Below are 11,454 nucleotides of genomic sequence, written 5' to 3' on the forward strand. Positions count from 1 at the left end.
TGAGAGAAGAGTGTGCCTCTTCACATCTCTGTTCTCTTAAATTCCTTTTGAAATCAGCAAGCTAAATTTAGCTTGCACCACCCCTCCCCCTCCTTTGAGAGGTATCAGAGCTGCAGCAGACAGTGATAGGCTAACGTTTTGATGTGTGCAGTCCACACACACACATGCACACACAGATTAAAGTGAGTGGCTCTGAGTGGGAGGATGTGATGTCTTTGTGCACACAGTGTGGGCAATAGTGCTGATAAATTGTTGCTGTGTAGCAAATGAGCTGTAAGTGTTTGTGTTTTTATGTGTGTCTTTCTCTCTCCCAGGGCTGCTGCTTGAGGACAGTGGGGGCTCGCTAATGATCCCCCCATTCATCCGATGAACCCCCTCAACTCCATGAAACCCTCCCTGCCTCCCACTCCACAAAGGTAACCACGCGCTCTGTGCAGACACGAGGCTTGTGGTCCTCAACTGACACCTCACCTGCTTTGTCCAGGAAAAATTTACCTGCAAGTTTTTACTGTAGATTTGTTGCTTTATTTGAAACAAAAATGCAAATTTTCCCTTCACTTTGTCTTGTATTACAGCAAATGGTTTAAACTTGATCACACATTCAGACACCAACCTGCTAATAAGAATAAAATAAAAAAGTACACACTCCCATACAGAGTCTTGACATAATATTTTGCGCTTAGAATAAAGTACACGAAGTGAACTTATAATTTGCATAAAGTTTCTTTTCTACAGCATGAGCCTGGCTACAATAAAAGAAAAGAAGTTTTTTGTTGTTGTTGTCATCATTGTTACTTAATTGGGAAATAAATCAAGTTAAAAAGAATAAATCAATAAATATTTTAGTTTTGTTTTATGATATTTTATTTTGAATGGTTACATTTTAATAATAATAAATGAAATATTTATGTTTTATTATATTTTAAATTATTTGATAAAATTATGTATTTACTGCAGCATAATTTTTCCCGCTGGAAATTTAATTTAATTTAATTTAATATACAAAGCCATTGATATTTTAGATTCTACACAATCCGTACTAATGCCAATAAAATTCTCTGCTACAAATTTGTAGGAACAACATATTTTGCTGTTTTAATGTTCAGGTTTAATTTAAGAACATTTGTTTCCAGAATGCTCCATTTACAACTGGCATGTGTTGTCTATAACTTGTCTTACATCACCTAACTCCATTAAATAGTTTCTGCTGAATCTGCTGTGCTTGTTGCCACCAGTTGCTGTGAATCCACCAAATCCACCCTTTAAGGTTGTTTGTTGCTGCTGTAGTTTTTCTTATGTAATAACCGACCTGGTAGTCCAGCTGCTGTTTGCAGGACGATGCTACGTTAAATTTAGATGGGGAGATGGCTGTGCATTTGTTTTCATACAATACAATTATAGACTGCTCTTGTTTGAAAACTTAAATAATATATAAATAAATTATATAAAATAAAGTGAATAAAGTCAGTTATTCACATGCATTACATGTTTTCTTCTAATCTGGATCTTTTTTCTTTCACTGATGTGAGAAATGTCCCAAAATAATGCACATCTGGGCTGTGTCCAGATGTCGTGTCATGTTGCTAAGTGGGATTAAAGACTCCTAACCACTGCTGAATTTGTGGTGGTTTATTTATTGAGAGACTTAACAAGTTAGTTTTGTTTTTACTCTGGTTTAAGTGAATATGTGTCTTTAAACTGCAAATATTTGTATTGATTTATGAAAACTTACAGTGGAACAAATCGTGTGTTTGTTAATCTCAGACTGCTGTCTTTATACGCTGTTAAATCAACTGAATGTGTTCATTTAAATCTGTTTTTAATCTTTAAATAAATGCATCCAAGAAATATAGTAGCATATATTAATGACACCACAAGCAGTGAGTGTAAAATTCTGCCAGTTCAGTTAATTTATACAACATAAATATACTTTCTGCAGGAACATCTGAAATTTCTTATTCTTTGTCATGAGATTATGAGCGATAGAAGGTAAGACATTGAAAACTCATCCGTTCTGGTAGTTCAGTCAGTAAACTTTCAGATAATGTGGTCTGACAGCGGCGCTCTTGTGGTAGTTTCCTGCAGAGGAAATGGTTTAGTAGGAGGAAACAGAGGGTAACCTCAACTGTCAGATGAATAAACCATGCTCAGGTTAATCGTTAGCTCACCAAAGTAAATGATGCATTCATGACCTTTACCTAAGTGCAGTCTCTCTCTGTGCAGCTGCAGGAAATTTGTTCCAACAACGTGTTCGACACTTTCTGTTTTCACAAGGAAATGATGAAACAGAGTCTGTAATAATGTGGCATTTTGTGCTTATTGATGTCTGGATGAATGCCCTCTCTGCCTCTCTGAACCATCCCAGTAACTCGCTTTCACATCCCTCTGCAGCACTGACAGCCCTTTCCTAAATGAGCCAGTGTCCTGGCAACCAGGCACCAATCAGCACGCAGGATCTCTCTCTGTAGTAACCACAGTGTGGGGCGTGACCAATCCCACACACAGCCAGGTAACGCATGACTCAATACCCTGGGATGTTGTTCTTCTCCGGCTCCCTTTGCTGAAACAACACAATCTATTTATTTCACAAGATGAAACCCAAGCCCGTATTTTTAGTAAGGAGTCAAAAAGTAGAGAACATTTTGACTTAAATGGGTAGAATTTAGACTTTTGCCATGGAATTTCATAGGAAGTTTTGTTGTAATCTTTAAATGCTTTTTTGTTTTTTCGGCATGTTTTTTTTTCTCTTTCTAATTAAATTACATTTTGTTTAAAAATGTGTTTTAGAATAAAATCTGTAAAATCCATTTATTACTCTCCTCAAAAAAGCAAATTTCATTTAATATATCTGATGGACTCTAAATTTTTCCTTTTTAAAAAAAAAAAAAAAAAGTTTATTTGATGCAGACCCTCACGAAGAATCTGAAGCAAGAAAGTCATGTTGATTTCTTTCAGTGTACTGAAACATTAAAGCTGACCTTAAACGTTACAGCAACGTGTTTCTGTTATTAGGAGTGAACTGCAGCATTTTCCTGAGCAGCTTCCTCATAAATTTGATGAATAATTCTCAGGTTGAGGTTGTTGCTTTTATTGCTAATCAGTCTCTGACTGACCGTATGTCTTGAAGGTCCACATGACTCATCGGTGTGACTCCTTCCTGTTTCCTGTGCAGGTGTTTGGTGCACCAATGGGCCCTGGTGAGAGCTCTGGTGGTCACATGATGCCCGGTGGCAGCCCTGGTATGGGCGGTGGCATGGGTTCCCAGTTCATTGGACAGCAGTCCTACGGGGATGCCATGTCTAAAAGTTATGGCCAGCCGGTCATGTATGGACGTCCCAGCGCTGCCTACAATCCACCCTCAGCCTACGGAGGAAGGTATGCTGCTTTATTTAAATTTAAATAAAGTTGTTTAAACTCTGAGAATTCATTTTTACATCATAAATGACTGAACAGTTTAGACGACATAGACCAGTTGCCTTCTTTGCCCATCTGCCATAATGCTACTACAGTAGCCCAGGAGGTACAGACCATCCACTGGCTCCTGATTGGTTTTTACCATTTGTCACATCCACAGTAGTGTTGGGAGGAGGCCAGGTGTACTCAGTTTGTGTCGGTTCCAGTGCACTATGCACGCTGGCAGTACTCGCACTGTAACGGTGTGTTCATACCAAACGCGTTTTGAGCGTCGAGAGTGGCAGGTTTCCATGTAAAGTCTCTGGGGAGGCGCGGCAAGGGGGCGTCGAGCTTTCTCGCGTCGCGTTTTGGGCATCGGCGTTCCCTGCGCAATTTAAGACGTTTTTTAAGCTCGACGCGCGTTCCACGTGGAACGCACATCAAAAGCCAGAGATGTGCAAAGCTGAACTTTGGCCGCTCGACGCGGGGCGTCAACCAATCAGAGCGATCAGCTCGCAGCTCCTGGAGGATTCCTGTGGTGAACACAGACACGGGGCTGAGACGCCATTACTCCGTGCAATATTTAGGATAACCGTTCCTTACTAAAAATGTTACTGATTTGGCAACGTAGCAGGATACGTTGCCTAGCAACGCTTTGTTTGGGGGCGGCGGCGGCGGCTCTCTGCTGAGTGCGGCTCTTGTTGCATTAACACTGGCTAACTGCCCTACGACAACGTTCTCTAGCTTTATTTAATAAATAAAACCATCTCATATCTCTACTGAATCCGCCATCATTCAGACTGACCGGAAGGAAAGCGCCTCCCTCCTCTCTTTTCCACCGCGTTTGCCGCTCGCTCCAGACAAGCAGCAGACCCGGCAGGAGTGTTGGGAGCGTTTTGGGCGTCGGACACAAAAGTGGCAGTTTAGTGTCCAGCGTCGAGCGTTCAGCGTTTTGAGCGTTTTCGGCGCTGAAAAAGCGTTTGGTCTGAACACACCGTAAGACTGGACTCCATTGCAAGGTTGGGTACATGTGCACAAAATTATTGGGACTCTCCAGATCCAAGCACATGCTGCTAGGATTACATCTTCTACTACTAACTACTACTACTACTACTACTACTACTGCTGCTGCTATTGCTTTTGTTTGGTGAAGTTGTACTGACACTTCTGATGGGCTGGCATGGAATCAGTCTACAGGTTTTACTGCAAGTGTGGATTTTTCTGCAAACTTTCTCTGATAAACCAGCAGCGATGTTCTGCTTGCCGTCTTCTTTGACTGGAAGTAGATTAAACCAGGTCCATCTGCAGATAATCCATGCAGAAATTACAAGCGTTGTCATTTCTAAAATACTTCTAAAATGTCTTTAAAGACATTTTACAGACATTTTGCCGTTTTTCCCTCCCTGTGCCCCTTATTGACGGCTAGTTCAGCCTCCATCCTGCCTGACCTGTCAGCTCTCTCAAGCCAGCAGAAGACCATCTTACGATGACTCTTGTTTTGTTTCTTTCTCTCTTTTCATTCTTCTAGCATTTCTTTGCTGAATCAGCGACGTTTAAAACAGCCGGTGTATTTTCTGGCATGAAGCAAATCTCTGCTGCAAAACGTTGCAGCCTAGCGATGCTGCTGGGCAGCAGCGGCTCCAGAAATGACACAGTGACATGTTAGAGGTCACTGTTTCATCAAACAAGTCCGAGACGCAGAGTTTTAAGCTCAGAGAGTTACTTAATGTGTCTTTAAAGATGCAGAGATCTTTCTTTCTTACAGATTCTCTTGGGTAGAACAAGACGCTGGCATTGATGAAGCTTGAAAGCTCTTTTAATTCTGCCTTTTTGTGAGAGCTTGTCACTGTTGTTCCTAATTATCCTTTGGTTGCTTGTTTTCTCTGATGTACTCTACCACCTCTGTCAGCAGGAGACTTTCCTCCAAGTAAATCTCAGGCTTATCAAGCCGTTCTCCAGCATTGGAATCATATTTGTTATTACTAAGATGCAGTAACAAATGTAAATGAATCCTTCCTTGTGTGTTTCTGCTGTCCAGCCACATTGCAAACATACATTCTTATATTACTTACAAACTTATATTCATTTTATAAGTGACATATGCACAGGAAGGAGACATGGATTAGAAGATGGCATAAAAAGGCTGTTTTTCACAGACTAATTACACTGACATCTTAATTCTGACTGGTTGTTTTTTGATCAGGCACAGAAAAGCTGCTCTCTTAGCACCTAAAAAGAGCCGGGGCAACTTAATTCTTCCAAGAATGTCCCGTGTGCTACGGTTGAATCATAGCGTCAGTACAGCAAAGGTGACACAAGTGCTTGAAGTATACTCCTGTCGTACTTTAAACATTGAGATGATGTTCCATATCTTCATGCTTTCACCACCGAACAGCACAGAGCTAACAAAATGGTGGTTTTTCAGTGGAACTTTGTTACTTTTAACAAATAATAAAAGTTGTAGAGCGGATGTCCCACGTAGATGCCACAGCTTTCCTAGGCTTTCCATGCAGCCTTCCTAGGCTCGTGTCCTCCTGGTCTGGGGACATTTGCTGTGTGTAATTCCCTTACCTGTCCCTTAGTAACTGTCAGATTAAAAGGCCCACTAAAGAACTGACTGATGCTTCCCTCCTGCCACCCTAATACTTTTTTATTCAATTGATTGCTTAATTCTGGGTTCTGCCAGAGGTTTTTTTTCCTGTTAAAGGGGAATTTTTTCCTTCCCACTGTCGCCGCGTGCAGCTCAGGATGGAGGATTGGATCCAAGTCATGACTGGATGCAATCAGTTGGTTTCTATTATAGGATATGTATGAATTGGCTTGAATTGATGTGTATGTAAAGTGTCCTGTGACAACATTGTGGTGAAGTGGCGCTGTACTAATAAAGCTGAATAAAATAAAGTTGAATTCCATGCCAGACCGTGGAAATCACAATTATCTGACTTTCTTTGGCTCAAATTATTCATTTTCTTTCTTCTTAAAAATCCTTCCTTTTTTATATTATTGAATTTTTTTTACTTTTAATTTTTCTTATGGTATTATGGTTACACAGAGTGAAAGTATGAACTCTCCCTGCTACAGTTGTGTTCATATGTTTTCATCCCCTTTCATTAAAGAAAAGGCTGAATTTACAACAGTCACTCAAATAACTGGAGACTTAAAAAAGGAACAATAACTAAAAATTTGTGAAAATATAATTCAGTAATATAAGACACTGTTTTTTCATTTAATTGAGTTGAAGAAAGAAAAAAAAAAACCCAACCAAACAAATGTGTCCTGGACAAATGAGAGACTTTTCTGTTGAACAGTGGGACAAAATACCTGTCAACAGGTGCAGAAGTCTGACTGAGAGGAACAGAAAACATCTGACTGGAGCGGAAACATTAAAGGATTCTTCAACTAAATATTACTTTATGACTGATGGAATATGTAATAAATTATCTTATTTCTTTGCTTTTTAAAAAAAATATTTCTATTGAACCAGAATTAGAAAATAATGTCATGATTTTCATGAAATGTTTATTTATTATTACTCTAGTCAATTTTACAGGCAGCTGTTTTTTTCCTTCTTTGATGAATAAATATGAGCAGAACTGTATGCTCCGATAGTATAACACCTTTAATAATGCAGAAAATGTCCATGCAGTAAATCTTTAATACTGTTTATTGTGTGTGTTGCTGCTGTGTGTGTGCTGTAGCTGTGGGCTTGTGCCTCTGCATATGCCAGCATGTGTGACTGCTCTCTCCCACTTCTCTGAGTCACGCTCATGACGACAGCTTCCAAACTCATACGCTACTAAGTTCACTGCCCACTCTCCTCTCCCTCTTCCCTTCTCCCCTGCAGTTACTCCGGGAGCAGTGGAGGTGCTGGTCTGGGCGTTCGTCCACCCTCAGACTTCACTCAGGCTGCTGCTGCTGCTGTTGCTGCAGCTGCTGCCACGGCAACTGCCACGGCAACGGCAACTGTTGCAGCAATACAAGAGAAACAAAACCAAGAGCTCAGCTACGGCCAGGTAAAAGGAAAACAAACATGTAGGAACAGAAATGATCCCTTTTTCTTCCATGTTTTTCTGTAATTAAAAGCGATTTATGTCATGAGTCTGAGTTTGGGGAACGTACGTCAGGTTGTTTCCTACATCCTGGCTCTGGTCCTGTTTGGGATGCTTGTTTACAGGGCTGCAGATCAGAAGTTGTTTTTCTGCTTTCACAGATTGATGACACATGCTTCCCATTAACAGCAGAGACATTGCATAATTTGACTCTGCATGCTCTCATACCATCATTTCGTCTATAAATCAACAATAATCTGTCAATACAGAAGCTTGACGGAGCAAAAAATAATTCCAACAATTATTCTAGTAACTCTAATAAGTCTTCTAACATCTGATTATGTTTCCAGTTATGGATGTTTTTTTAAATACCATTTCTGCAGGACAAAAATCTCTGTGATCTCTCATACTTACAGCCACTTATTTACTGTCAAACCTCTGAGAGGAAAGTCCCTTTCCTAACATTTCATCAAGATGAGAGGAAACTGGGGGGTGTAGAGTTGAACTGGTAGAACTCCTCCATGTAGCAGGACCGGGTGTCACCATTCGGAGGTGGAGATGGCGACCCAAAAGCGGAGTTTATTAAGGTGTTTATTTCCAAAAAAACCCCCAAGAAACTGAAGGCGAGAAAACGCAGGAGGCATAACTAAAACACCTGACCCTAACACAAACACAGAGAACCAGTAACTCAAGACAAAGACTGTATAAATACACAGAACACAACAAGGCACAGGTAAAACAGCTGAACTGACAAAGGAACACACTCCAAAAAAAAACCAGGAAATAAGAAACATACACTGCAAAAACTGAAATCTAAGATTAAAATCTTAAATTGAGTACACATATGCTTATTTTTTTTTAAAGGTAAGACAATTCTTAGTTTTTATGCCAGAGAATTCATCTTGTTTTAACAGTATTTTTACTTACAGTCCAAATCTTCTTGTTCTGTTGGCAGATAATTTCTCTTATTTTAAGCAACATTTACCTCAGTTTTGTATATTTAGGCCCGAGCACCTTGGCGGTGCGAAGGCCTATTGTATTTGCAGTGTTTATTATTTTTATTCGGACACTTCGCGTGCTTTTTTGGAGGCCTGAACGTGCTCGAAAACTCACCAAATTTTGCGTACCCCCCCAAGGGAATACGAAAAATTTGATATTTTGAGGTGCTCCAGAATGTTTGGGCGAAACTGAACGAGAGCGCCACCTATTTTAGGTGCCCCGCCACTGCATGTCGTTAATCTTTATGAAAATTCATACACATGATCTACATGCTAGGGCGAACAAAAAATCCTCTTAATGTCATGGTGAAATGTCGACAGGAAGGCGGCCATTTTAGGTCAAAGTCAATATTTTGGCGTTTTAGCACCTCGCATTTTAACGAACTCGTCCTAGAGCTTTTATCCCACTGAGCCACAAATTGCTCAGGATGTTCAGGAGGCATGTGCGATTAAATGTTGTGTTATTTCTTCTAATAGGAGACTTAGTTTACGAGGGGCGGGGCCTCAAAGTTTGATGTCTCGCCATGAAAAATTAAACGGACATAACTCCCACATAAAGCAACATTTCTGCACCACATTTGCTAGATATGATGGCAGTCCCCTCCTACAGAGTTCTATATGTCAATATTTTAATTATGAAATAGCCACGCCCCCTGGAGGTCAAAAGTGTTTTTTGCTCACACACCCATAACTCTGGCTTGGTGGACACCACATGGCCCAAATTCACTCAGGCATCACAAAACATGTTGGTGAAGAGATCTGGTAAAGGACGTTGCTCTACGCTGCACGGCGTGCCCGTGACGCCATGGCGAAGTTCCATGCGGCGGCGTGACATCATAAATCACTATAAAATTGTCAATTTTGATCTGATCACCCTAAAACTTATAGGGATTAATAAGGGATCAGTCCTGAACAGATTAATGTGACCATTGCTGGTGTAGACCTAAGCCCCGCCCACTTACAACAGGAAGTGGTTTTTTCCACGTTTGAGGGTCATGCTTCTAAGCAAATGGTCCCAAACACTTGAGACTCCTCCAAAACATGTCAAACCCTTTCATGATGCCACAATAAAAACCTCAAGTCGCTACGCTAAACGGGACATGGCGAATGGCGGTCCAACGCCATGAAACAGGAAGTACCTGTGACCAAGCCATGGAACCTTGGACCGCCACCAAACTTGCCATGACTGATGACAGTAAGGCCCTGAACTAAGCCCCATTGAAACATAATGGAATAAATGGAGCATGTCTCCATAGCGCCCCCTACAAAATTTCAATCAATCAGCCCCGCCCACTACATGGACCGACATGAATAAAATTCAGCACAGTTGGAGAACCTTCCAGTACCTTCAAAAAAGTCTCTTGGACATATGGGCTGAATCCAACAGGAAGTCGGCCATTTTGAAAAAGGTGCCATATTTGGGGTCATTTCTTTGCCAAGCATTTTAAACAACTCCTCCTAGGGATATTGTCCAACTGACACCCAACTTGCACAGGATGCTCAGGAGGCATGTGTGATTTAAAGTTGTGTTATTTCTTCTAATAGAAGATTTAGTTTAGGAGGGGCGGGCCCTCAAAGTTTGATGTCTCATTAACAAAGACTTATTGCTAAAACTCCCACATAAAACAACATATCAGCACAGGAATCGACACATTTGATGCCAGTCCCATGATGAACAAAATCTACAATGCAATAATGGGACTATGAATTAGCCCCACCCATTGGCAACAACAAGTGTCTGATATCGTGAACCAGGAAGTACCTGTAACAAAGCCATGAAACCTTTGATCTTCACCATACTTGCCATGAGTCATGACAGTTATGTCCTTAATAGAATAAAATTACAATATAGTGGAAAAGATAATAAATGACTATATAGCGCCCCCTACAATATTTCAATCAATCAGCCCCGCCCACTACATTGCATGACATGGATAAAATTCAGCACACTTATAGACCATTCCAGCACCTTCAAAAAAGTCTCTTGGACATATGGGCTAAATCCAACAGGAAGTCGGCCATGTTGAAAAAGGTGCCATTTTTGGGGTCATTTCTGTCATTTTCTTTGCCATGCATTTTGAGGAAGTCCTGCTAAGAATTTTGTCCAACTTTAACCCAAATGAGTCAGGATGCTCAAGACGCATGTGTGATTAAAAGTTGTGCTATTTCTTTTAATAGGGGATATCGTTTAGGAGAGGCGGGGCAGCAAAGCAGATGTGATGCAATGAAAAGGAAAACTGACATAACTCCCACAAAAAACAACCAACCTGCACCAAATTTACTACAGATGATGCCAGTCATATTCTTCACATTTGTGCATGTCAATAATTAGATTATAAGTTAGCCCCGCCCCTTGGTGACAGGAAGTGACCCTTCATAAGGCCTAAATGGCCTGAAGTGCAGTCTGGCTGCACTTTAGGTTGAGAGAGGCATGGGAAGGATGTTGCCAGGGGAGGCGGTGGCATTATGCCGAGTGGCGCCATGGTGCGAGGGCCTATATCACCGCTTGCGGTTTTAATTTTTCTTTTTTTTTAAGGCTGAGTTTTTGCAGTGTAAAGAGACTTGACTAAACACACATCATGACAACAGGTTCAAACCCCTTGCGGCATCAGTTTATGACCACTAGAGCCTAAAAGTCCACAGAGAGAGGCAGCTGCCAGCAGCGCTGTCCTCAGAGAGTTGGTAGGAGTGTTTAGTGGTCTTCCAGCCAGCCTGCAGTCGACTAGTCTCCTCCAGTACATTCTGTGGAGTCTAAAACTCTCTAATTTGATCCATTTCTACCTTTTTCTCTGACAAACAAACTCTGAGTTGTTCAGGTTGTGGAAAAGAAGTGGCAAGCTTTGTTTTTTCATCCCTGTTTTACTTCTTTTTCCCTCCCAGATGGGTGGAGCATCCTCTTACAGCACCCAGTTCCTGTCCCATTCAGGCCCTCGCGGCCCCCCAGGGATGAACCCTGGTGGGATGGTCCCTTCCAGGCCTGGGCCACCTACCTCTGCAGGAGGCTTGTATCCTTC

At 41.3% G+C, this 11,454-nt stretch overlaps 1 protein-coding gene across 1 annotated transcript in view; it reads left to right on the top strand.

The window, feature by feature from the left end:
- Window positions 1–366: 366 nt before the first annotated feature.
- Window positions 367–11,454, top strand: part of zmiz2 (zinc finger, MIZ-type containing 2) — a gene marked incomplete at its 5' end in the record, with an annotated part of 31,119 nt that continues 20,031 nt past the window's right edge. Inside the window, 5 exons of the mRNA XM_079256563.1 lie at window positions 367–416; window positions 2,392–2,509; window positions 3,173–3,375; window positions 7,238–7,406; window positions 11,321–11,454. The exon at window positions 11,321–11,454 is cut by the window's right edge and continues 85 nt beyond it. Coding sequence (XP_079112689.1) covers window positions 367–416; window positions 2,392–2,509; window positions 3,173–3,375; window positions 7,238–7,406; window positions 11,321–11,454 — 674 coding nt within the window. The remainder of the gene's footprint in view (window positions 417–2,391; window positions 2,510–3,172; window positions 3,376–7,237; window positions 7,407–11,320) is intronic.

This window comes from Telmatherina bonti (genome assembly GCF_933228915.1).
Source record: "Telmatherina bonti genome assembly, chromosome: 17".
Classification (NCBI taxonomy): Eukaryota; Metazoa; Chordata; class Actinopteri; order Atheriniformes; family Telmatherinidae; genus Telmatherina; species Telmatherina bonti.